Source organism: Schistocerca serialis, chromosome 1, assembly GCF_023864345.2.
Source record: "Schistocerca serialis cubense isolate TAMUIC-IGC-003099 chromosome 1, iqSchSeri2.2, whole genome shotgun sequence".
NCBI lineage: Eukaryota > Metazoa > Arthropoda > Insecta > Orthoptera > Acrididae > Schistocerca > Schistocerca serialis.
The window spans coordinates 432,693,446-432,721,347 of NC_064638.1; the positions used below are offsets into that span (position 1 = coordinate 432,693,446).

The following is a 27,902-nucleotide window of genomic DNA, read 5'->3' on the forward strand; positions in this document are numbered from 1 at the left end:
AAGGGCACGGCGACATTATAGCCTACGCCAAATGTGGAGGTAATATTTCGATTGCACTTCGAGCCTCCCTTAAGATCCAGCCTGCGGCTTTCAACAGGCTGTTCCAGTGCGTTTACTGCCTATAGTGTTTTATGTGCCAACATCTTGCTGGTAACTTTCAGTGTGTGGGGTCAGAAGCACTATGGACTTCTGTCCCCAAGAATATCGCTGCAAAAACAGTATCTCTGGGTCTTGGACAACGTGTTCTGAGACGCTAAATGTTCAAGTTGTATCTGTCCATGTAATGTGTATGAATAAACGTTGTGTATGTGAATTGGTAACGTTGACAGTCATTACGCACCATGAACATCGTGTTCGTTACCCAAATCCTTCAAGCTCGGCAGACTACATAACGATGGGACAACGACGATCGGCGGTAATGAACAATGGCGCTACCCTGCCGTCCCCGCCATTCTCGAGTGCAATATTCCAATTGATATACATTCGGCTAGTACTAATGCTGCTCGCAAATTTCCCTATCAACGGGGTGACTCTACCGTTATTGAGATGTCAGACATTGCCAGGCTAATTACAGGCACCAACCACAGTGACGCAACAAACGCCGAACATTCAGTCACAACAAACAAACATGCAGGTCAGTGTATTTGGTGGTCTCAGGGACAGATAGTGCCAGTTAACAGTAATTTGAACTGAATGGCATATTTCGGCAAACAGCTTGCGCTCTCATACGTCACGCGGGTGACGTCACGGCAGCCGCTCCGCGTACCATGGTACACCTCGGGCGTGACGTGACAGCCCCGCAGACCGCAACACTCCCCACACCCCTGCTCGCACCGGGATACGCTGATGCCCGCCGCGTGCTGGTACGGACGCACGACTCGACCGTTTTACCACGACCACACAGGAACAGCTACCAGGATGCCACAACAGACGCATCGACAGCACAACGACCACAAGATGGATATTAGAATTACAACCTGACTGCTACGCAGCCCACACTGACAACGAAGGGCGTCAAAAGTTCGAGCCAGACATCACCGCTACGCCGACAGTGAACACCATGCCACGTGGGCCGACGATCTACCACGAATTTATCCAGCCGACGATGATTACGCGACACGCCGCCGATCCTGTGGGCACACCGCACGGATCTCCCACGCCGCGATGGCCTCCGACCGACCGTGAATTCACTCCACCTACCACGACGCGCGTTACGACCCAGGGGTGCTACACCACCCGCGCCGCGCGCTACGTTCCGTTCACCGACGCCACCAAAGCAACCGCGACGCACAGTGTGCACGGTGGACACACGGACAAACACCGCCACAAAACTGTGATATCCGACAGGACTATATTTCTCCGCAGTCCGCCGATGCTTCTATACCGCACGGCCACTTCGGCCGGCCCAGATCAAGTTGTTAACACTTCTCAACCATCTCGGTGAACAACCGGATCTCGTCAGCGATCTGCTGATAAATACTCCGACTGAGACTCGTACGAGATGGTGTAGTCACTTAACAGTACAACGTTTACCACGCACGCCGGAGCAACAACTGCACGTCGCCATAAACGAGACGATGCTGGGCAACGACACATCATCGGCGTTATGGGGCAAACTGCGCTTGAAAATTGGTAACGACCTACTACCAGACCGCGCCCTATGGTCATTATGGTTACTCAAGCTCCCAGAGCAAATACAGACAGCACTTCTAGTACATTGCGGACACGCCATTGGAAACGCGATTACAACTTGCCGGTATGATGGTGGCGCTCGCTCGCCACCGGACACTGATCAGTGCCAGGACAGCTATCTACGACCGCGACGCCAGCGACGGATACGGTGCACATCAGACAAGGACAGCAGCAGCGGCAGATACAGCGCAATACAATGTGCGCAAACCCCGGGCAACCTCCTCCCCCCCCACTCCCCGCCTGCAACTACACCCCAGCCGCGACTGCCGCAGCGCCGCAACAATCACGGCGCACGGACCGAGCTCCTACAGGAAATAAACAAACAAGAGTGACGGCCAACGGCCGGGCAGCCACAACACAGCCCAGCCAAAACAAAGCGAGAAGCGGCTACTGCTGGTTTCACTCGCGATTCGGCGCCGACGCACGCCGCTACCACAGCGGCAACCCAAACAACACCGGCGGAACGGCAAGCGCACCAGCCCGCCTCCCTACAACAAGCCGCTTTTCTGCTGGAGACACCAAAGCACATAACACGCCACACACACGAACAGACGGCGCGCGACTTTTTATTTATGACCGCGGGCCACACCAGTTCCTGTTGGTCGACACGGGAGCGGACATGAGCACGCTATCGCCACATCTCACCACAGGAGATTACAAGCCCTCAACCCTACAACCCCGAGAGGCAAATCATTCAATTGTTCCGGTAATGCGGACAACCTCCGCGACGCTCTGGTTAGACGACCACATATCACGTCCATGGACTTTATTTGTGACCGGAAAGGTGGAACCGGTGCTCGAAGCGAACTTCCTCCGTCATTACCGCCTCATCCCGGATCTCAGAAGGGCTCTGTTATTACAAGGTAATGGACTACATCCAACAGCGGGCGCCTGAGTGACAGTCCTCGATCCACTGTAGACTCTCCCCCTTCACCGCTAGACATGGAGACCGCAGCCTATCTGGCATTACTACGCGCAAACACTGTGTGACGAACTCCACGAAATGATCACGGCCTTCGAGAACATCTGGAAAGAGAACAACAGAACATGTGAAACTTAATACTGACAAATGTCAACTGCGACAGCCTTGCGTCACGTTTGTTGGCCCCTTAGTCGACGCAACAGGCATATGACCCAAACAGGACAAAATTGAGAAGGTTACTAACTGGTCCTCTGCCACAAATTATCAACAACTACGTAAATTTCTCGGCGTTGTCAGTTTCTACCGACGACACCTACCCCATGCAGCTGAAACTCTACTTTTCATCACAGTAGCTCTACGGGGAAAAATACATCGGGAAAGAGGAAGCTAACATGGGCAGCCGAGATGCAAACTGCATACGACAACGTTAAAGCTCAACTAGCCCACACCGTCACAGTCGTACTACCTTCACCGGATGCTATATTATCATTACATCAGACGCAAGCGACCGAATGATAGGCGCTGTATTACAGCAGGAAGTGCCAGGGATGGCAAAACCTCCCCGTTTTTTTCTTAAGGAAACTGACAGACTCTCAAAGGAAGTAGTCGACCTTTGACCGCGAACTACTGGCCATGTACGAAGTGGTAGCTACTTCGGCGACGATATTGAAGGGAGAACACTTATTATTTATACAGACCATCGACCACTATCTGACACAGTAAAGAATCCATCTGCCAACGCCACACCACGCAGCGCAGGTTTAGGCACTTGGGCCACAACAGACGTTGACCACATGCGCGGAGCGGTCAGTATGATTGCGGTCTACCTGTCCCGCCTAGCCGCCGTGACCACTCAACTGGATTTCGATAACCTCGCGGACGCACATGCAACAGATACGGCCTTGGAACGATTCTTGTCAGGCGGCGACACGGGATTACACTACGACAATGCCCAGTGCCCGGAACCAACAAACTAGTTTGGTGCGACGAGTCAATGGGGAGGCAACGACCTTTCGTCCCTGCCAACTATCGCCGAACAATATTCGACTTGCTCCATAACTTAGCTCACCCAGGAGTGCGCTCCACGAGAAACTACACTCCTGGAAATTGAAATAAGAACACCGTGAATTCATTGTCCCAGGAAGGGGAAACTTTATTGACACATTCCTGGGGTCAGATACATCACATGATCACACTGACAGAACCACAGGCACATAGACACAGGCAACAGAGCATGCACAATGTCGGAACTAGTACAGTGTATATCCACCTTTCGCAGCAATGCAGGTTGCTATTCTCCCATGGAGACGATCGTAGAGATGCTGGATGTAGTCCTGTGGAACGGCTTGCCATGCCATTTCCACCTGGCGCCTCAGTTGGACCAGCGTTCGTGCTGGACGTGCAGACCGCGTGAGACGACGCTTCATCCAGTCCCAAACATGCTCAATGGGGGACAGATCCGGAGATCTTGCTGGCCAGGGTAGTTGACTTACACCTTCTAGAGCACGTTGGGTGGCACGGGATACATGCGGACGTGCATTGTCCTGTTGGAACAGCAAGTTCCCTTGCCGGTCTAGGAATGGTAGAACGATGGGTTCGATGACGATTTGGATGTACCGTGCACTATTCAGTGTCCCCTCGACGATCACCAGTGGTGTACGGCCAGTGTAGGAGATCACTCCCCACACCATGATGCCGGGTGTTGGCCCTGTGTGCCTCGGTCGTATGCAGTCCTGATTGTGGCGCTCACCTGCACGGCACCAAACACGCATACGACCATCATTGGCACCAAGGCAGAAGCGACTCTCATCGCTGAAGACGACACGTCTCCATTCGTCCCTCCATTCACGCCTGTCGCGACACCACTGGAGGCGAGTTGCACGATGTTGGGGCGTGAGCGAAAGACGGCCTAACGGTGTGCGGGACCGTAGCCCGGCTTCATGGAGACGGTTGCGAATGGTCCTCGCCGATACCCCAGGAGCAACAGTGTCACTAATTTGCTGGGAAGTGGCGGTGCGGTCCCCTACGGCACTGCGTAGGATCCTACGGTCTTGGCGTGCATCCGTGCGTCGCTGCGGTCCGGTCCCAGGTCGACGGGCACGTGCACCTTCCGCCGACCACTGGCGACAACATCGATGTACTGTGGAGACCTCACGCCCCACGTGTTGAGCAATTCGGCGGTACGTCCACCCGGCCTCCCGCATGCCCACTATATGCCCTCGCTCAAAGTCCGTCAACTGCACATACGGTTCACGTCCACGCTGTCGCGGCATGCTACCAGTGTTAAAGACTGCGATGGAGCTCCGTATGCCACGGCAAACTGGCTGACACTGACGGCGGCGGTGCACAAATGCTGCGCAGCTAGCGCCATTCGACGGCCAACACCGCGGTTCCTGGTGTGTCCGCTGTGCCGTGCGTGTGATCATTGCTTGTACAGCCCTCTCGCAGTGTCCGGAGCAAGTATGGTGGGTCTGACACACCGGTGTCAATGTGTTCTTTTTTCCATTTCCAGGAGTGTAGTTTCGGAGCGTTATGTGTGGCCGAATATGAAGAGGGATTGTGCCACATGGACACGAACGTGCATTCCTTGCCAGAAGACGAAGACAGGACGACACAACCAGCCGCCGTTACGGAGCTTCCCTGCCTCGAAGGGCCGTTTTTGCCACTCGCATATAGATTTAGTGGAGCCACTACCAGAATCTAACGGATTTCGTTATATCCTATCGGTCATCGACCGAACGACTCGGTGGGTGGAGGCCGCTCAGGGACATATCAGCAGAGACAGTGACGAGTTCGTTCATCTACCTATGGATAGCGAGATTTGGCTGCTCTGAGTCGTTAACAACCGATCAGGGCAGACAATTCGAATTGACTCTGTTCACGGAACCCGCCTCTGCAGCTGCTACCGATTGCATACCGCAGCCTACCATCCACAGTCAAACGGACTAGTGGAACGGTGGCACCGCATGTTGAAAACAGCACTGGTCTGCCACGATAACGAATGGTCAGAAGCCCTACCCTTGGTGCTTGCGGGTGTCAGAACGACCTACAAAGAGCACCTGGATGCTTCAGTAGTGGATCCTCCACGGCGAAGCGATTACCTGCCCGACGGAATTTGTCACACAGACAACGGACGAAGGCAACGATGATCTCCCAGCCCTTGTACGACGGGTCAGAGGATGGATAGGTAGCATCAGAACCCGACCGTCGTCGCGCCACACAACACCCACCGTATTTGTGCACAAAAACCTACAGAGTTGCACTCACGTAATGCTGCGCTCTGACAACATCAAGCCAGCGCTGCACCCAGCCTACAGTGGGCCGAACAAAGTACTAAAACGGGGACCCAACACATTCGAAATCATGCTAGCCGGAAAACCCACTACTGTGTCCGTCAATAGACTGAAGCCAGCACGGACTTTGACGGAGACACCGGAGAACAATACCGCCCCTTTGACCTCACGCCATGACCCAACTCCATTTTCTGTCACAGTCAGTGTCAAGCACTTCCAGAAGATATCACAGTGTCTCTACACGACACGATGATCGTGGTACCTGCCACAGGTCGGCAACAGCGCGGTGTCGCGATCATTGTACCACTCCACACCGATACCACAGTCGGTCGATACAACTGCATTGTTATCTATGCTATCCAGGGATGGCATCCTAAATGTGTCAGCCCCAGACCACAATACGGAAAACTGGACGCAGGATCAGCCTACACCCCCATCACAGGGTCACGTACATCCAACGGCGGACGATGTAATGATGACACCTCCAGCGCCACCTACACAGCCAGTACCGACGTCACGAGCAGGCAGACTGCTGCGCCGACCAAGACGTCTAGACGAGAAAGAGCTAGACAGCATAGCATCTCCAGAAACGACCTGCACTACACTGCAACACAACTTAAGCACTCCATGCTCCTGGAGGGGCGGGGGGGCGGGGGCAGGGGGGGAGGAGAGCCCTGTGTGGGGCACAAGCTCTTATGGACTTCCACCCGCAAGAATATCGCTGCAAAAACATTATCTCTGGACCTTGGACAGTGTGTTCTGAGACGCCAAGTGTTTAAGTTGCATCTGTCCAAATAATGTGTATAAATAAATATTGCGTATGTGAATTGGTAACGTTGACAGTCATTACACATCATGAACATCGTGTTCGTCACCCAAATCCTCCAAGTGTAAAGACTGTGCTAAGTCGCTGCAGGCACCTGGAAACAACAAAGAGTGATACATAAAACATGCAACACATCACCAAAAGCATCCTAAACGTTGTTTCATGCGTCTCTTGCGTGGGCTGTTTATTCTATACATTTGTAGAACTGTTTTTTTTTCTTTTCTTTTCACTGCCTCCCTCTCCCTCATTCTTTCCATATTTCCAGAAACGTGTAGATATTTCGATGATGCGATTTTCCCTATTAAACGGCATATCAGAGAGAACTATTCGTGTTACACAATCTAACACAGGAAAAAAAGATTGACTGATACATACCCGGGTTGACTCTGTGCAACAAGAAACTCTCCAGAAATTGTGGGTTTTCACCCTGGCGAATCTTGGTCTTGTGTTTTTGCTTCTTGCTCGGCAGCATGACTAGGCGAACCTGTGTGAGATAGAAGCAGTGAAACAATTAAAACGGAATGAGAATGGTTAATGCCTGAGTAATGTTTGTATCATTTTTTTTACTTTGTATAAATTTTTTTATTACTCTGTGTTGCATAAGCAACGAAGCGGAGAAGTGTGTGAGATGACATTTATTTGTCCTGTTTTTACACATTTATTATTATAAAAGTTACAGGAAAGTACCACTAAGGTCTAATTATAGTTATTACACTAGTAAGAGGCACTTTATGTGTTGGTTAGTATCGAGACACAGTATTATAAAGGGTTAATATCGTAGGGATAATTTACGTGACTGTATGGCCATATATTTTGCAGACATGTGCTAGACGAATTGAGTAAAGTGGGAATGTGATGCGAATGAATCCGTTGAAGAAATACAAATTTCGAGCAGTTTTCACATGCAGACAAGATTTATTGACAGTATGTGTCATTACCTCCGGATCATTCACTATTACAAACCATTCAGCTTATTTTAAAGCAGGCATAACAGGAACTATAGTAGTTCACTAGTTCAGATATCCGGGAGAATTAGAGTGCCATTACTAATTAAGTCCTCCAAAAAGAAACGAAGATTAAACATACGGCAACAGAAAGGAAGAACAGAAAACGAAAGAAATCGTCAGTAAAAATATTTCAGTGTGTGACATATCCGTAATTTACTGAATGTCATATCTCCAAATTACATGTTTTTTTCGGGATGCTTTCACTTTGGTGTACTAGTAAGCCATTTCGCCGTGCCGATGCAACACAATGCATTACAACACAGACGCGGCTGTGCGAACAGGTGCATTACAAAACCTAAGAAACAGAATAATTTAAGCGCCAGACGTTTTTTGGATGGCGGTAAGTCAGGAACTTTGTTGCAAATGCTTCGGCAATTTACTGTTAAAATTGTAGTGTCGCGGAATAGTAAAGAGATGGAAACGTGGAATATTGTCAAAGTTTCGTTGCCTATGCCGAGAGCCAGAGGCAGTACGTTAGCCAAAAGGTAGGAGGGATTGCACATGAATGGAATGTGTCGTCACGTAGGGGCAATGGCCTGGTTACACACAACAGGCGAGAGAGAATTGCTTAGCACGCGGGTTTGTGTTAGACGGAGACTTTCGTAGAGCGCAAGACAAAGGTATAGCGTCAGCTGTACCGCATTTCACAACTTCGCGTAAGTCTGCCGCAACAACACGTAACTCTGTCGCAAGAACACCTAAGGGGCGAGTCCGACAGATGAATCAGCAGTATAAGTGGAACGAATGCGTTGATTACAAACGAGCATGACGTCAGGACGTCGCTCGTGCTTGCTTTACATACACCAGCTTTGATAGCAACAAGGCACTCGCAGTTAGACTTGCAGTTAGATGTGTACTGGGTCGCTGCATAGCGCTCAGCTCGGTGATCGACATGTTAATCTTTATTAAGGAGATGTTGCAGTAAGGGCGGCCCATCCAGCAGCAGACGTGAGGGGACAGTCCCAGCTCTGGTCCTCTCTGCTGCCGCCGTCAATCATCAACCCAGGATTAGCAGACATCGCGGCAGACTCGCTCGCCGCCAATGCTGACCACATCAGTGAGCCGTCGTCGAGATCGCGCGGGGCCTAGGCCCTGTGCATCCACCGTCACAACCGGTTGAGCCGACGACGGTGGGGGACTGCAGCCCGTTCCGCCCGTCCACTGCGGACGAGCCACCAGGAGGAGCAGGGAAGAAGACGGGGTGGGATAGAGTACACTCCGCACTACGAGAACGCTTCTGGTGCCGACAGCGCCGGGGACTCCAACCCGGAGCCTTAACGCGCAGCAGCCTGCTGTCCGCAGCCGAGCCGCCGCCCCGCCGGGCGCCGCCAGCCACGCGCGACCGATGTACGAGGTGCATTCAAGTTCTAAGGCCTCCGATTTTTTTTCTAATTAACTACTCACCCGAAATCGATGAAACTGGCGTTACTTCTCGACGTAATCGCCCTGCAGACGTACACATTTTTCACAACGCTGACGCCATGATTCCATGGCAGCGGCGAAGCCTTCTTTAGGAGTCTGTTTTGACCACTGGAAAATCGCTGAGGCAATAGCAGCATGGCTGGTGAATGTGCGGCCACGGAGAGTGTCTTTCATTGTTGGAAAAAGCCAAAAGTCACTAGGAACCAGGTCAGGTGAGTAGGGAGCATGAGGAATCACTTCAAAGTTGTTATCACGAAGAAACTGTTGCGTAACGTTAGCTCGATGTGCGGGTGCGTTGTCTTGGTGAAACAGCACACGCACAGCCGTTCCTGGACGTTTTTGTTGCAGTGCAGGAAGGAATTTGTTCTTCAAAACATTTTCGTAGGATGCACCTGTTTCCGTAGTGGCCTTTGGAACGCAGTGGCTAAGGATTACGCCCTCGCTGTCCCAGAACATGGACACAATCATTTTTTCAGCACTGGCGGTTACCCGAAATTTCTTTGGTGGCGGTGAATCTGTGTGCTTCCATTGAGCTGACTGGCGCTTTGTTTCTGGATTGAAAAATGGCATCCACGTCTCATCCATTGTCACAACCGACGAAAAGAAAGTCCCATTCATGCTGTCGTTGCGCGTCAACATTTCTTGGCAACATGCCACACGGGCAGCCATGTGGTCGTCCGTCAGCATTCGTGGCACCCACCTGGATGTCACTTTTCGCATTTTCAGGTCGTCATGCAGGATTGTGTGCACAGAACCCACAGAAATGCCAACTCTGGAGGTGATCTGTTCAACAGTCATTCGGCGATCCCCCAAAACCATTCTCTCCACTTTCTCGATCATGTCGTCAGACCGGCTTGTGCGAGCCCGAGGTTGTTTCAGTTTGTTGTCACACGATGTTCTGCCTTCATTAAACTGTTGCACCCACGAACGCACTTTCAACACATCCATAGCTCCATCACCACATGTCTCCTTCAACTGTTGATGAATTTCAATTGGTTTCACACCAAACAAATTCAGAAAATGGCTCTGAGCACTATGGGACTCAACTTCTGAGGTCTTTAGTCCCCTAGAACTTAGAACTAGTTAAACCTAACTAACCTAAGGACATCACACACATCCATGCTCGAGGCAGGATTCGAACCTGCGACCGTAGTGGTCTCGCGGTTCCAGACCGCAGCGCCTAGAACCACACGGCCACTTCGGCCAGCCCAGAAAACGAATGATTGCACACTGTTCAAGTAAGGAAAATGTCGCCATTTTAAGTATTTAAAACAGTTCTCATTCTCGCCGCTGGCAGTGAAATTCCATCTGCCATACGGTGCTGCCATCTCTGGGACGTATTGACAATGAACGCGGCCTCATTTTAAAACAATGCGCATATTTCTATCTCTTTCCAGTTCGGAGAAAAAAAATTGGAGGCCTTAGAACTTGAATGCACCTCGTAAGGACATTCCTCCGCTACGTCACAGCACGCGGTGCTGCGCTAGCAAGACTGTGTGGCTCGAATCTGGTGTCATCACTATGAGTCAGCGAGGACTCGGGGAAGGTCGTTGATATCACCAAGCCACATTGTACTCGGCAGGAATAAAGATGTTATGAGTTAATAACGTTTCTTTGGCGTTTCTGACGCTTCTACAGCCATTTCCTAGCATTCTGACAACTGGAGAGGTCACTGCTCGGCCATCCAGTCCACTGTAGGCGACCGGGAACACTGGGGTGCCTAAAAAATTTTGGCAGCTATCTAATTTCGCTATCTGTGTATGGACTGGCGACCGTTTGTTGGAGGTTGAAACTTCTGCCTAGCCTAAAAAATCCACTTTCGCATTCCACTTGTGCGCTCTACAACTGGAGTAGCTGATTCTTCTGTGAAGTGCATCCATGATCTGTCACATGGAGTCGTACAATTCTCCACCTGACGGCGAAGGTCCAGGAATCTGCAGCCAAGACCATCATCGAACTGACGGATCCTCTGGTTGAGACCTTCCAATCGGCTCCATACCTAAGGATCTCGATCAATTACGGGTATGATACTGCAAATTGTGAGCTCTGCTTGCAGCCCACGAGCCAGGCCAGCAGTTTTTACCTCTCCCACCAGTGTGAACTGAGGATGGCTTCAGAACCCAAGAGACAGGCGTCATGGATGGCGACACGAGCCTCAACTTGAAGATGACAGCACCCTGCATCTTCGCTTGCTGCAGGCTGGGCCTCCTTCATATCTCAAATAAGGCCACCTGACAGACATATTGAGCGCAAATTCGGCTTATTTCCACCCTGGGACGCTATTTCCCTAGGAGGCTCATAATGTGGCTAAAATTGAAGCTCCCATGGCTAGCAAAAACCCTTGCCTCTTGCGCCTGGCTGGACTCTGCTGAAATGGCACACACTTGTCCATTCGCACGGTGAACGGGGCGAGGCCAGACGGCCAGTCCCCACATTGGCTCTCAGCCTCCAGCAATGCAGTGTTTTGACCTCCCACTAACAGTACAGTGAGTGCGATGCCTATACGTCAGGTAAGCTGGTAGGTTCCTCGGCAGAAGAGCCCATGGATGAAATAAGCGACACTTGAATTTGTCCCAATCAACAGTTTTTCTGCTACCTCTACACATCGAGGCAGTAGCCTCGAGATGACTGGCCGCAGTCAAGAGCGTCTCCAGCCGTTTGTGAAATGCGCCCGGCTCCTCCTATGTCTGGTCGCACACGTTTGCTATCCATCGTACCACTAAAATTAGAGTGAAAACAATAGGTAAAAAAACGATTAAAAGGAGCCTGCTTGTCATTTAGATAAGGATTCGCACTACCACACTTACTAAAAAGACAAGCGCATAGTGCCAGAAGACACTGCCACTGCCTCTAGTTCACACCATGCTGGCAGAAACAATCCAAAGATCTACTCTTTTGATGGTTCACGAACGGAGCCTGGCGCCTGAGTGAGCTGTCTACAACGGATGCTGACTTTCAAAACACAACAAATTATACCGGCGATGCATACGCCGTAAATATGTACTACAAAGTTACGAAAACGCAAGACAATGCCTCTTAAATACATAAACTTGCAAGAAATTTAAGAATTAAACTACAGCTGAATTTGGTGTCCATAACACCAACGCGAGTTATCTGCCATGCTCCTCACAAAACTGTGGTACGATTCTGGCCTTGTGACAGGGACAGTCTTCCAGCTGGAAGATGCCGTAGTGGCCAGGGAAGACATTAAGCAGGAAGGAACGTATGTGGCTTTTAACAATGTTCAGTAGTCCACATTTGTCATGGTGCTCTTGATTACTATCATAACTCCCATGCAAGCCAAGGAGAATCTCCACCACAGCACAACACTGGCTCCACTGGCCCGCGTCCATGACTCGGTACATATTTTGACCGTCCGTTTCGGTCCATTTCGATGTGCTGAGCCCACTGAAATCCAAACTGGGCCAATATGGCAACACGTAGCAGTCATTTACTGAAGAGCCCTATATGTAACAATGAGCACTGAACGATGTGCTCCGAAAAAACCATTTACGCCTGCACCAGCATTGTACTCCGTCGTCATATCTCTCACACATCCCCGTCTATCCTGCTTTGAAGAGCGGTCATTTTTCTGACGTTCACGTGGACGTCCTTTTCCTGAGTGAACAATGATGGGCTCAACCCAAAGCAGCCTCTGCCCCCCGCCCAGAAGCTCACGCCGGCGTCATTCGTGGTTTACGAGAACGACCGCGAGGACTGGAGTACATATGCAGTCCGCTTGCAGCAACACCTGGCTGCAAACGACACCGAAGATGTGGACCAATGCCACGAATACTTCTTCACATGGTGTGAACCGGAAGTATAATGGTTACTTAAAAAAATCCTATTGCAACAGAACAGTGGCACTTATTTTGTAAGAGCTAATGCATAAGTTTCTCCTTCTTTTTCGTCCTTGCCCTTTTCCCGTTTCTCTACGGGCTCGGCATTGTAGTGAATAATTTTAGCGTTGTTACTGACAGCTGGTGGCCGGATGCACTTCCTGACACAACCACTCCACCTGGGATGGAACCTGTCTGCTGTCTGCGTCTAGTGTGAATCTCACGCTTAAGTGTGAGAACGTTTTCTAAATGTTTGCTTAGCGTGTCTATGTAGCTACTAGCCCAGTATTTACCTAGCTGGATGTGGGAATCCACCTAAAACCCTCATCGAGGTTTGCTGGCTCACCAGCACTCGTTGTTCACCCGCGGATTCGATCCAGGACAAACTTGTTTTGGATCCGCCTTCCCAAATCCAAAAAAGCGTCGCGTTAACGCTTTTTTTGTAGTTGGCAAGTGCTCTACCATCTTTCCATATCCTTAGTGCTTGAAATGAGGGGAAAATTTTTAATTTTTAATTATTTTTTCTTTCTTTCTTTCTTTATTTTTTTTTTTTTTTTTGTGCTTGCGATTTGTTAGGGCCACAGTCAGCTATAGGTTGGAGGAGACAAGGTGGGCAGAAGTCGAATCACGAAGCCTGGCCACGATGCTTCCACCTTCCCGCCACCATGCTGCCCTCTCACACTGCTCACAGTAATTTTACTTATTTATTTATTTCATTTTTGTGCACATACATACACAGGAAAACGAATTAAAATAAGCCCACCCATTCGGAACCATGGAAATCCCGCAAGGTAATACGGGATGGCAGGCGGGCCGAGTCCAAGGTGTAGGCACGTCATATTTCAGTCCGAGTCGGGAGGGCACTTGCCAAGCTGGGAACAGGTCAACTTAGTGGAGGCGTAGTAAAAACGCTGTTAAGATAATTGAAGAAATAAGCGCGATAAAGGGAACTGAGCGCAACTGCTACATGTGCAGTCTGCAGGCATTGCCAAAATTCAAGGCGCGTGTGAGGAGCATCTCTATATAGATATGACACACAGCAGGCGGCTACACGGGTAGCAGGGGTTGTGTGGCGTGGACTGGGCGGTTTTTTTAGGTTAGATGGCCTCGGGCAAGTACAGAAAGGGCAACAGCCTCGAAGGGTGTGGGGAAAAGTCAGGACATGCGGGGACCAAGCAGCAGTCGGTATTGTAATTGTAAACTATCGAAGCTACGTTGGTAAAGTATCAGAACTTCAAGCGCTGATAGAAAGCACCGAAGCTGAAATCGTTACAGGTACGGAAAGCTGGCTGAAGCCAGAGATAAATTCTGCCAAAATTTTTACAAAGGCACAGACGGTGTTTAGAAAGGATAGATTGCATGCAACCGGTGGTGGCGTCTTTGTCGCTGTTAGTAGTAGTTTATCCTGTAGTGACGTAGAAGTGGATAGTTCCTGTGAATTATTATGGGTGGAGGTTACACTCAACAACCGAGCTAGGTTAATAATTGGCTCCTTTTACCGATCTCCCGACTGCATTAGTGGCAGAACAACTCAGAGAAAATCTGGAATACATTTCACATAAATTTCCTCAGCATGTTATAGTTTTAGGTGGAGATTTCAATTTACCAGATGTAGACTGGGACACTTAGATGTTTAGGACGGGCGGTAAGGACACAGCATCGGGTGACATTATACTGAGTGCACTATCCGAAAATTACCTCGAGCAATTAAACAGAGAACCGACTCGTGGAGATAACATCTTGGACCTACTGATGACAAACAGACCCGAACTTTTCGACTCTGTAAGCGCAGAACAGGGAATCAGTGATCATAAGGCCGTTGCAGCATCCCTGAATATGGAAGTAGATAGGATTATAAAAAAAAGGGAGGAAGGTTTATTTGTTTAGCAAGAGTAATAGGAGGCATATTTCAGATTACCTAACAGATCAAAACGAAAATTTCTGTTCCGACACTGACAATGTTGAGTGTTTATGGAAAAAGTTCAAGGCAATCGTGAAATGCGTTTTAGACAGGTACGTGCCGAGTAAAACTGTGAGGGACGGGTAAACCCACCGTGGTTCAACAACAAAATTAGGGAACTACTGCGAAAGCAAAGAGAGCTTCACTGCAAGTTTAAACGCAGCCAAAACCTCTCAGACAAACAGAAGTTAAACGATGTCAAAGTTAGCGTAAAGAGGGCTATGCGTGAAGCGTTCAGTGAATTCGAAAGTAAAATTCTAAGTACCGACTTGACAGAAAATCCTAGGAAGTTCTGGTCTTACGTTAAATCAGTAAGTGGATCGAAACAGCATATCCAGACACTCTGGGATGATGATGGCATTGAAACAGAAGATGACACGCGTAAAGCGTCATTTCTGGAAACCCAGTATCTACTCTGTAGGAATCAACATGGATTCAGGAAACAGCGATCGTGTGAGACCCAACTAACTCGCTTTATTTGTTCATGAGACCCAGAAAATATTAGATACAGGCTCCCAGGTAGATGCCATTTTCCCTTACTTCCGGAAGGCGTTCGATACAGTTCCGTACTGCCGCCTGATAAACAAAGTAAGAGCCTACGGAATATCAGACCAGCTGTGTGGCTAGATTGAAGAGTTTTTAGCAAACAGAACACAGCATGTTGTCCTCAATGGAGAGACGTCTACAGATGTTAAAGTAACCTCTGGCGTGCCACAGGGGAGTGTTATGGGACCATTGCTTTTCACAATATATGTAAATGATCTAGTAGATAGTGTCGGAAGTTCCATGCGGCTTTTCGCGGATGATGCTGTAGTGCACAGAGAAGGTTCAGCATTAGAAAATTGCAGCGAAATGCAGGAAGATCTGCAGCGGATAGGCACGTGGTTCAGGGAGTGGCAGCTGACCCTTAAAATAGACAAATGTAATGTATTGCGAATACATAGAAAGAAGGATCCTTTATTGTATGACTATATGATAGTGGAACAATCACTGGTAGCAGTTACTTCTGTAAAATATCTGGGAGTATGCGTACGGAACGATTTGAAGTGGAATGATCATATAAAATTAATTGTTAGTAAGGCGGGTGCCAGGTTGAGATTCATTGGGAGAGTCCTTATAAAATGTAGTCCATCAACAAAGGAGGTGGCTTACAAAACACTCGTTCGACCTAAACCTGAGTATTGCTCATCATTGTGAGATCTGTACCAGATCGGGTAGACAGAGGAGGTAGAGAAGATCCAAAGAAGAGCGGTGCGTTTCGTCACAGGGTTATTTGGTAAGCGTGATAGCGTTACGGAGATGTTTAGCAAACTCAAGTGGCAGAATCTGCAAGAGAGGCGCTCTGCATCGCCGTGTAGTTTGCTGTCCAGGTTTCGAGAGGGTGCGTTTCTGGATGAGGTATCGAATATATTGCTTCCTCCTACTTATACCTCCCGAGGAGATCACGAATGTAAAATTAGAGAGATTCGAGCCCGCACGGGGGCTTTCCGGCAATCGTTCTTCCCGCAAACCATACGCGACTGGATCAGGGAAGGAAGGTAATGACAGTGGCACGTAAAGTGCCCCAGTAACCTGACATCCGCAACGACTACGCAGTTGAATCGGTGATCATCGTTGACATTACGACAGACGGCGCAGAAGGAAGAGTCCGCCAGTCCTATGGCATAATACCGTTTCGATCTGATGTGCGTCGGAAAAAAGTTGTGACGAATGTGCAGCCAAATCACAGTCCACCTCTACAATGGGAACTTGAGTTCTACGACGTTACAGGCGACACCATGCCAGAAAAGGATGTAGAAATCCTTCGCCAGCAGTAGGTTCGTTCGCGGGACTTCGGCGCGAGTATAACTGATTTCCACTATGAAGGTCGCGATGTGTGCTAACGCGGGTCTGATGCTACTGACCAGGACCGGCGGAGAGAGGGATACTGGCACAAGAACGGCAAGTACATAGTGCGTAATGGAGGCCTCGACACTGCGCTATTGTTTGTGCATCGTGGCCATGTAAAGTGCTGCGCAGGGGGCGAGTGAGTGTGTCACAAGACACTTTGAAGATGGACCCATCGATATGAACCATTCTGGATGCTAGATAGGCATTCAGGTAGGCAACTCGCTGTAGAGGATTGAGTGGCGTAGTGAGCCGTGACTGAACATCATGCGGGTTGACGAAAGTTGACCGCCGCTGTACGGCGCGTTGACGACGCAAAGGTGATCCCAAGATGGGGGACATGTTGCACACAGGGCAGGGGCGCCTCATCATCTGGGAGTAGCCCGCGACCAATAATCAGCGCCGTGGGTTTGCACACATTCATCACACTTCCAACCGCTCTCCCACAAACCGTGATGTTGTCGAGGATCCGTGCGACCTCCTCCCGGAAATAAACCGGCAGTAGGAGGTCAACTGCGTGTGCACGACATCTGAAGGTGTAACTGCGTAAGGAGAGTCCAGACAGCTGCGTCATCAGCAGGCTTATGAGCGGCTGCAGCGCCTGTGCACAAAGGTACATGGACAGGGGGCAGCCTTGTCGGACCGACCGGTGAATCTGTATCGGGCGGGGCACACACCCATTGACCAGCACCAACGAACGTGCTCTGCTAAAGAGTAGCCCAAGAACACTGATGAACCGGGCAGGGAAGCCCATACTTTGTATAGGAAGACATGGCGCACCCTGTCAAACGCTCTGTCAAACTCTACAGCAACAATCGCCGCACGAAGTCTGCACCGCCTTGCCAGCTCAATCACGTCGCGACCGTCTTGCGTTGCTGTCTGGACGTTAGCAGTGCCACCTGGCTTAGTTTGCTCGATAGAGAGGACACGAGTTAAGAGGCGTCTACAACTCGCTGCCAACAGCCGCGCAAAGATCTTGTAATCAGTATTTAATTAGGTGATAGAGTGGTAGTGGCCGGTAGCAATTCTAGGCGTCGTTTTATGGAAATTGGAAATTTGTGGTAAGGTCTTATGGGATCAAACTGCTGAGCTCATCGGTCCCTAAGCCTAGACACTACTTAATCTAACTTAAACTAACTTACGGTATGGACAACACACATGCCCATGCCCGAGGGAGGACTCGTACCTCCGACTGGAGGAGCCACACGCACCGTGAGAAGGCGCCTCAGACCGCACGGCTACCTCTCGCGGCTTCAGTTTATGAATAGGAATAATAATGCCCTCAACAAAAGCTGGCGGAATCACAGCTGCAGACGCGATCAATTCCTTATACATCTCCACCCACCGTGTAGACATGAGACCACAAAACGTACGATAGAATTTCGTAGGGACTCCGTCGATGCCTGGTGACTTGCACAGTGCACCACTGAAGATAGCGATAGTGACATCCTCGGTGGTGAAAGGTTCCATTAACCCCCTCCTCAAGTGTGAGGGTACGTGGACCATCGACAGCGATAGGATCGTAATCCGGGACGTCCCCATCATCGGCACGGTAGACCCGGCGATAATGTTCGACAGAGCTATCGGCTATGTCCGCTTGGCAGGTGACCCGCAACGCACGATGCCTACGAGTTCGGTGACTAAGTTTTTTCTGCGGTGTCTGCGATCGTGCACAATATGATGCATGGAGGGATCCTCCCGTCACACAACATCAGGTCTGCGGGCATGCACCACAGCCCCCTGTAGTTTCTAGCGAGTAATTGCTGGTAGCTAGGCATAGTCATGCTGCGCTCAGTTTGTACTTCCAGGGAACATGGCTGGCCATGAAGGTCGTGGAGGGCCCTGAAGTAGAAGTCTGTAGTGCGCCTGTGCCATGTGACCACCTCCCTCCTGCAAGTGATGAATGTGCGCCGAAGTATCGGTTTGGCACGTTTCAGCCACCAGTCCACGATGGATACGTAGGATCGGAGATGCTGTTCGCATTTTGTCCACGTCTCAGTGATACGTTGGTGACAACCAGGATCCTGCAGATGCTGGGTGTTGAGATTCCATGGTGCTCGACTCTTACAAACCTCCTACAGGGAAGGAGCTATGTACACGTGTACGTGTACGTGTGTGTGTATGTGTGTGTGTGTGTGTACGCACGTACAGTATACCCAAGATAAGTTGAGTATCATTCCAAAGTTGTGATCGGTTCATATCGGCTTTTGTTTACGACTGCCAACAACCTCAGCGATGCAGTAGCAAGGCGACGTCTCATGTTATGTGTGTCAATGAGAAATAAATAACGTACGCCGTGTTTGAATGTGAACGTCTACATAATGTGCTTACACGAAATCATTTTTTTCCGTCTCGTAATTTATGTCACAGCTACTAAGCAAATGTGCGTATGGAGCACGCATGACTAAAAGTTGGCAGCCTTTCGAGCCGATACTTCCCTTTGTCCACGGCACTCTTGACCTTTCAATCTTTATCTGCCCGCACCCTTGTTAGAACATGGTTGACGTTATACAGTAGAGGGGAGCCTCCACAGGGGGCAAATTTGAACTCTCAATGCAAAACGGAGGTGTATATGTTTGACCCGTAAGTCTGTCTGTCTGTCTGCCCCAACAGAGTTCTCAAACGAAAGTTTCAATTTTAAAGCCCTTTTTTTTATTTGAAAGCTGGTTTAATCGAGACTGTTCTTAGCTATATTTCTGAAAGTCTGTTCAGTCGTTTCAATTTCACAGGTTTCGTGAAGACGTGGGAAATCGGAATTGTACGAGACCGAGATGGAGCAGGAATATCTTCATCGTCATTAACCGCTAAATCCTTGTTGATTAATACTGAACACACGTTCATAGAGCAGCTACAAAGCAACTGTTCGAACGTTGCGGCTGGCAGCATTTGAAAACATGATGTCATAGTCACGAAGACTGCCAATACGTATGAAGCAGAACTATGGAGCAAAGTGACACTGGTACGACGGCAGGCGGTGGCAGCTGTTGTTTATATTGGAACCTTGTGGTGTTATGTTTTTGATTATAAGATATTATGGTTTAAAAACCTGAATTTCAGAACGGTATTTTCTAAAAAATGATTGCATCTAAAAGTTTAGAAATTAAGCACTGGTGGTATCCACATGTTTAACGGCTGAGGACACCGCCAGATCGACTGGTATCGTTCCTTCTTCGGTAGGGGCTTCAGAACAGGAAATTCTGTTCCGTCGATGTGAGATGTAGTGAGGCCGCCGTTGCACAGACGCGCTAACGACGCCGTCGTTCACGGTCTCAGACGCTGAAACGGTGATTTCGTCAACAGGTAGTGTATCACGTGGGCAGGGCGAAGAGTCCCGTTCCGATGTCGCTTAGGAGATGATTCTTTACACAATCGTCCTTCCGTGTCCAAAAGACGGGAGCGAGTCACGCCGGTCTGGCAGAAAGGCCGCCGTCGGGACAACCAGAGAGTCGACCAAGGAGTCATTTTCGACATCAGCGTCGGCCACAGCCGGAAGTGAGAGCATGGCTGAAGTCACATCGTCAGTCACCTCGTACGCAACAGAAAGAAGTAGGCTACCACTTCTCCAATTGGTAGCTGCGTTATCCGTCGCTGCAGTCATTCAGATATGAAGTGTCCCTATTTTCCACACCCAGAATAAGTACGCGGCTTCCGTCGTACATGGTTACAACCCGACATCCGCTGATGGTCAGGTAAGACGGAACACGACTGCGCAGATCAATTGTGATCTGACGCACCCCGTTAAGAACAGGGCATGTGCGGAAGTGAGCTCAGCGTTCTGCCTTACGATCATCAACAGGGCCGTCCTCTGCAGGAACCTCGATGGCAGTTCTAAGCCTAATCCCGCATGTTCGACTTTGATCAAGCCGACGTTACCGTCAACGTGACGGAAACGATGTCCCCGTTTGGTCGCGTTCAAAATGCGCTCGTACGCAGCCTCATTGACAATTTTAACGCAAACGGTGTTGCTGAGAATCGAGAGATGAATACCCAGAAGTTCCGATGGTGGGACCTTCGCCTCCTCACGGAGGAAACGTTCCACATCTAAGGCTTTCGGTCGTGCAAATTCCGTCCAAAAGTTGAAACTTGAACTCGATTTCCTGAACTTATTTGCCGTGATATCAGTAAGTCGCAATGTAAACTAACACGAGCTCATATGCTCCGCAGACAGAAATACGGCACTACACTCCGGGCGGCCGCTAAAGCCAGACTGGCGCGTTCGACTATGCGGGTGGGTAACTAATTGCCAAGCTGAGGGGATGTTACAATCAACGGCTTCACGTGGTACTCAGTAGATTGCACTTCTTCAACCAAGCCAAACAACCTGGTCAGTCTTATTTATCATGGGCTGTTGAACTTCAAGGTAACAGCGAGATTGCAAATTCAGTAAAAGTCGTACACAGGTGTTCTCATTTGGGAAGGGCTTGTACAAGGAGCACCTGAACACTAGGTCAGGTCAGAAGCAATGAAACTAGCCATCGCTAGTTCAGATGGCACCCTAGCAACAGTACAATCCTTTGAACTGGCACAGGAGGCTAAACAGCTGCAGAGTCTCACAACTAATATAGCGTTGCGAGCAAGACGCCCCAAGATCTTCATCCAACTCCACGGACTAGCGGACCATACAGGCACCAAAGGAGAGCTCTTTTTCTGCCCAGATTATTTCCAACGCCACTCTCGTAAGGAATGTCCCAACCGCCAAACGTCTAGCACAAATTTCAGTTGGTGGGGCCACCTGGCATCTGTGTGTCATTTCACTAAGAGGCGAGTCCCGAGAGCTACATCGCTTATGTAAGTCGAAGCTGTTCACACAATGCAAGAGAAGACGCAACAGAGGCGCCTGTGAATACATCTACAGAGATCTGTGAATCGAGTTCAAATCCAGATCGACACAGGTGCAGCAGTTACTCTGCTATCAGCCGAAACCTAAGTCCAATTGGAGCCCCTCCGCTTCAATACCTCAGTGAGATTTGGCAGAACCCCATTTTCTCGCAACATACAAACAGCTCACTAGAATTCTGAGTAAGAAGACGTCCGAACCATCTTCGGAACTGACGTTTTTATCACATTCTGGTTTGCCATAGTGGATCAGCTCATGAGATTATCATGCCACATCGGTAAATTGGTGAAGCCTGTGCCTTATTTCGCGACTATTTGAACAAGAATTGGGATGTGCAAAAGAAGTTTCAGCACAAATTGCACTCAGAGCCGATGACCGTCCCTGATTTTTGAAAGCACAACCGATTTCATATGCACTCAGAGATCAAGTTCGACAATAACAGTTAGTAGACCGCGACGTGCTATATGGCATCCCAAACGGTTATAGTTCACAAACCAGATGAGTCCCATCGAATCTGTAGGGATTTCCAGGTTACGGTAAATGCCCAAGCCTTAAAAACCTTATAACACAGGACGGAAGAGTTATTTCCAAAACTAACGGGGACCCATCACAATTCCAAGATCAGATTATCAGAAGCATATTTCTAGCTGCCTCTGGCTCAGGAATTACAGGAGTTCATGGCAACAAAGACGCCATTGGACTTGTACCGATACCAGAGGTTGCCATTTGGCGTGTCTAGTGCCTCAGCCAATTCAAAAGATACGTAGAACAATTACCGTAACATTCCACAATGCTCCAGTTACCATGATGGCATTACTGTGACAGGATCAAAGCAGTAACAGCACTTGGCAAATATGAAACGAATATACATTCGCTGCTGAAGCAAGAAGGCCAGCATTGCAATCTTCAAAAGTGTTCTTTCTTTCAGGAAGAAGTCGAGTATTTGGGCCATGTAATAGGCGAGGATGAAATGTGATCGACAGAAGCCTATCTCCAAGCCATTAGGTACCTTACAGGACATAGGAATCTGAAAGAATTACAGGCAGTACCGGGCAGACTTGAGTATTATAGATGCTTCATAACTCAGGCAGCAGCCACAGTAGTGCCATCTTTAAACCATCTCCGTAAGGCAGGTGTACCATTCACTTGATCAGAAGAATGAGAAAAAGCTTCCACATACTTAAAAATGTGCCTTATGTGAGCAGCCCGCCTTGGACGTTAACTATTCTGAGACAACCCATTGCAATGGACACATCTCAATAGGGAGTGGGTGCAGGTCTATCCCACCAAGCAGAAGATGGATCAGAATATCCAATCGAGTACAATCAAAAACATTATTGTCAGATAAATTGCAGTACTCAAAAATCGGAAAAGAGGCAGTGGCCATCATCTTCAGTGTCCAGAAGTTTCATGGGTATATATTTGGTACTACCTTTGATCTTGTTGCTGACCACAAAGCACTGCTCGGTATTTTTGCCCTAGATCAAAATATTCCCCCACGAACAGCGTAGTATCTACAAATATGAGATTTTTATTAAGCAGTTTTCGTTCTACAGCCTCCCATGTCAACGCAGACGTTCGTAACATGGATTCCAGAGTGACACGATGAGAAGTTCGATGCATCAAGACAAATCTGATGTCAGTTGGAAGATGACAACCAGCCATGCTCACAGATTTCCCACAAACAGGGATTTGTTAGATTCCTTGAAGTTCCCGTAGTGAGGAGAACAAGAAGAGAACAATAGCATTCCAGGGGAGAGAGAGAGAAACAACATTAAAACGATCTATTTAAGATGGCTTATGAGGAGGTGCCTACCTTTAGTTATCTCTGGGAAAAATTACGAAGTAGTGAAATCCATCCAATGTAAGTTGACCTAAAGGTAGATCTAATTGCCGAAAGAAACAAAATCGTTTCCGAAATTTTGCAACAGATTCTGCAGCAAAAGCGCCGGAGAGGTTTCGGACGTCTTCTCCAATCATTTACGACTCACAAAGCCCTTTCTGGATTCCACAGAATTGTCTTTATACGAATATATGGCTGCAATGAATAAACTAACATTGCACCTCCCTCCCTACACGCTAAATATAAGTGTGATCAAAGTTGTTCTAAATAATATTAAGTATCCATTATAAAGTGGCAGTCAAAGACGTGTACATACCTACTGAGATTCACAAGAAATGGAGTCCTTCACAAATTATGGGAAGGTGTAAATACGATCTGTCGAGATAGTAAATATTTTTATTGAAAATGTTTTAAGGTTCTTCTGGTACTCGTGAACAAGTAAAAAACATGGGAGTCTAACACACCACTGACGCACAGGTCATTAGGGAGAGGACTTTATTTGGACAAGAACGCGGAAGGCAACGAGTTGAGGCTTTTCTGGGGAAATCACGTCAGTATTCGCTTAAAGTAGCTTAGGAGAATCCAGGGAGAACTAAATCATGATGGGGGGTATACGAAGTAAGCTCGTAAGGAATACAAGTCTATTCTTATTTTGGTCGGCTTTGGATCCGTCTGACTGAGCGGTTGACAGATGTTTATGAATTAGGCAATGCCTTCTCGCCAGTTACACTTTGTTTTAGTGGAATACACGCTTTCGCTTATGATGTGGGTAACATGCCACTATGATGACTACAAAATCAACGCTTTAGAATGCTGACTGTGTAGCTACAAGCAACTCAATCACACAGATGATTAATGATGATACAAATAATCAACGTTTCAGACTGTTACAACTAATGAAAAAGAAGCGTTTGATACTTGTCTGCCATATTCCTTGGGTTTGAGTCCGTAGTTACCGATACTGACCTTACTTCATACTTTCAGATCTACAAGAATACACTTTTTATCATGATGATAATGATGAGAATATAATTTATTTAGTTCTCTGATATGGTTCGGAGAAACTACAAATTTGTCGAGATGAAGTGAAAAAGTGTTATCGTGATGAAATGTAGCCCCTGGACTGGACGGTGCTGGTAGAAACGTGTGGCTCTTCAAGCTTCACTAAAGCAGCAGCTGATACTTTGAACAGTCGCACCTCGTAGTGGACAGGATTATCAGAAATAAATGAGTCAGACTGCATAATCATATCTAACATTCAGTGAACTCCAGAGTGTTCACAATTAAGTATTCTCAGCATATCTTTCTTTGAGCCGCCGTATCCCTAGTCCACAACCAATTGCAAGATTTCTGAGCAGGTGTAGTGCGTTTTATCTACTGTGATAAAATAGTACTTAGAGCAGTGGTAGCCACTTCTTAGTTTTATTTCTTTGTGTACTTTGAACGTCTCAAAGTGTAATATGATATCAATATCTTTTTGAGGAACATTCAGGCGTTCGATTTGTTTCTGTGACACCTTTACCTTTGTAGTTTTCTGGTACAAGCACAAAGTGGAAAACAGCGTAGGTGGCGTTTATCATGTGGCTGCCTACACGCAGAATGTGAAGATTACTCACATTTCACCGTTCCTCTCCCCAGGGTAGCAACATTAAACGTTTGATTATATACTATTTGACATTTGGGGTAAAGATTTCACTCTCCCATGATAATACCTTGATAACATTTCTATTATTGTGTTGTGTAGTGTAGTTAAGATAAAGTCTTCTATTTAAATGCAGTGAAAATAGTTTTTCATATATATACATTGTCGATTTCGACTTAGATTTTGATCTTAAAATGTGTTTCCTACTACATAGGACATAAAAGTTGCAATAATAATAGTTTTAACAAGTAACAATATGAAGATAATTAACCTAAGCCGAAACAGGTAAAGTTTATGCGGCAAAAATCATTTGAACTGTATTTAACGCAAATAAAACAATGCTGGCAGCTTATGTCTTTATGTATAGTTTTATTTTTTTCATCATTACGTCTGTACTTACTTGAAAGTTTTTGTAGATGCTATAATGCCTCATTGTGCATCTTTTTATTTGTTGGTAGCCTTAAAAAAACTAAACGCCATTTTATTGTTGCAATACTATTATATAATTTTGTACGCGTTTCTCCTCTTCAATCAATTTTTAATAAATTTTCCTTTTCCTGAGAGTTTCTATACTTTTTCTCAATTTTTTTCTCAATTTCACATAGGTTGAAAAACGCGCTTCCACTTCACTTACGAAAATCTGATTCCGACACCTACTCATGTCTGTATTTTCGATTTGCTTGTTTTCCTTTTTTCTGCGCACTACTTTACTACTCCTACATAACATGAAACACTTAGCCACTCTGACAATCATTTAAGAATAATAAAATGAATCCTGTGATGATTTTGGTCGAAGTGTTTGTTTACTTGTCGTCTTTCAACCTATGATTACATGAGAGGAAATGCAGAAACTGTCACGACGGATGAAAGAAAAACATTTATTATGCACTGGGGTGACAAACGTCATGGAATAACGACATGTACATGTACAGAGGGCGTTATTATCGCCCAAAGAAGGCATAAAGGGGCATTGGCGGAGCAGTCATTTGTACTCAAATAATTTATGTGAAACGTTTTCCCACGTGATTATAGCCGCTCGCCGGGAATTAACGGAGTTTGAATGCGAATGGTAGTTGGAGCTGGACCCATTCCCATGGGACATTCCATCTCGGAAATCGTTAGGGAATTCAGTATTACGAGATGCACAGGATCAAGACTGTGCCGAGAGTATCAGATTGCAAAGCATTACCTCTCACCAAGGACAACGCAGTTGCCGACGGCCTTCAAACGACCAAGAGTAGCGGCGTTTGCGAAAAGTTGTGGTAAAAGACAAGTAACACTGTGTGAAATTACCACAGAAATCAATGTGGGACGTACGACGAATGTATCCGTTAGGACAGTGCTGCGAAATTTGACGTTAGTGGGCTATAGCGGTAGACGACCGACGCGAGTGGCTTTGCTAACAGCACGACATCGCCTGCAGTGCCTCTCCTGGTCTCGTTACCATACCGGTTGGACGCTAGAAGACTGGAAAACCGTGGCCTGGTCAGATGAGTCCCGATTTCAGCTGGTAAGGGCTGATGGAAAGGTTCTAGGGTGACGCAGATCCCACGAAGCCATGGAGTCAGGTTGTCAGCAAGACACTGTGCAAACTGGTGGTGGCTCCGTAATGGTGTGGTCTGTGCTTACATAGAATGGACTGTGTCCTCTGATCCAACTGGACCGATAACTGATTGGAAATGATCATGTCTAGCTACTTGGAGACCATTTGCAGTCATTCATGAACTTCATGTTCCCAAACAACGATGGAATTTTTATGGATGACAATGCGCCGTGTCACCGGACCATAATTGTTCGCGATTGGTTTGAACAACATTCTGAACAATTCCAGCGAATTATTTGGCCAGTCAGATCTCCGGATGATTTATGGGGTGTAATCGAGAGGTCAGTTCGTGCACAACACCCTGCACTGGCCTCACTTTCGCTATTATAGACGGCTATGGAGGCAGCATGGCTCAATATTTCTGCGAGAACTTCGAGCAACTTGTTGAGTACATTCCACATCGAATTGCTGCACTATGCAAAAGAAGATCCGACAAGATATTAGGAAGTATCCAATGCCTCATGTCACCTCAATGTATTTTTCGTTATTTCTGCTACATACTGGCAGGAAGTCTTTCAACATATATGTGATCTTGAGGAGTAAGTTATAAGGTTAGTGTTTATGATTAAACCGTTTCATTTGGTTGCATGGCTAAAAATTTATTTGGTTATCAAAATGTACGTTCAGTTATTTGTATTTGTGTGCACTCTTTTACTCTTCGAATTTTGTTGCGGATTCGAAGCGGATAGTGGGGAAGGGTGAACAAAGAAAGTGAAATCTTTCTAAAATGACTAAATATTTTGATGTAATTCAGAACAAGATGATGCGTTGGAAGAAGGCCACAAAACAGTTTAACGTTGCCAAACAACACTTATGAGGTTGTGCAGCATGATATTTCATGCTTCCATGTACATACATCAGAGGATGCCGAAAAAATAGGCAGAGCTAGAATTTGGGGTAAAAACCTGGAAGAGAACCCAGTTTGCTGTTGTCTTGCTACGGAAGCTTTTTTCTTTGCGCTTACTCGTCATGTCTTGGGAAAAACGGCCGTGTAATTAGCAGAGAGAAACAACAGTGAACACCCTTTGAAAGACGGAGTAGTTGGCGAAAAAATGGGTCACTGTTTGTCTTAAAAACGACAAAACCAAACTATCAGGAAGAAAACATGCAGGAGCATTCTACAGCAGTG

At 47.6% G+C, this 27,902-nt stretch overlaps 1 protein-coding gene across 1 annotated transcript in view; it reads right to left on the minus strand.

Moving 5' to 3' along the window:
• Positions 1–27,902, minus strand: part of LOC126481620 (synaptotagmin-14) — a 602,337-nt gene that overhangs the window by 63,423 nt on the left and 511,012 nt on the right. The window contains exon 7 of the mRNA XM_050105545.1: positions 7,109–7,217. Within this exon, the coding sequence (XP_049961502.1) occupies positions 7,109–7,217 (109 nt within the window). The remainder of the gene's footprint in view (positions 1–7,108; positions 7,218–27,902) is intronic.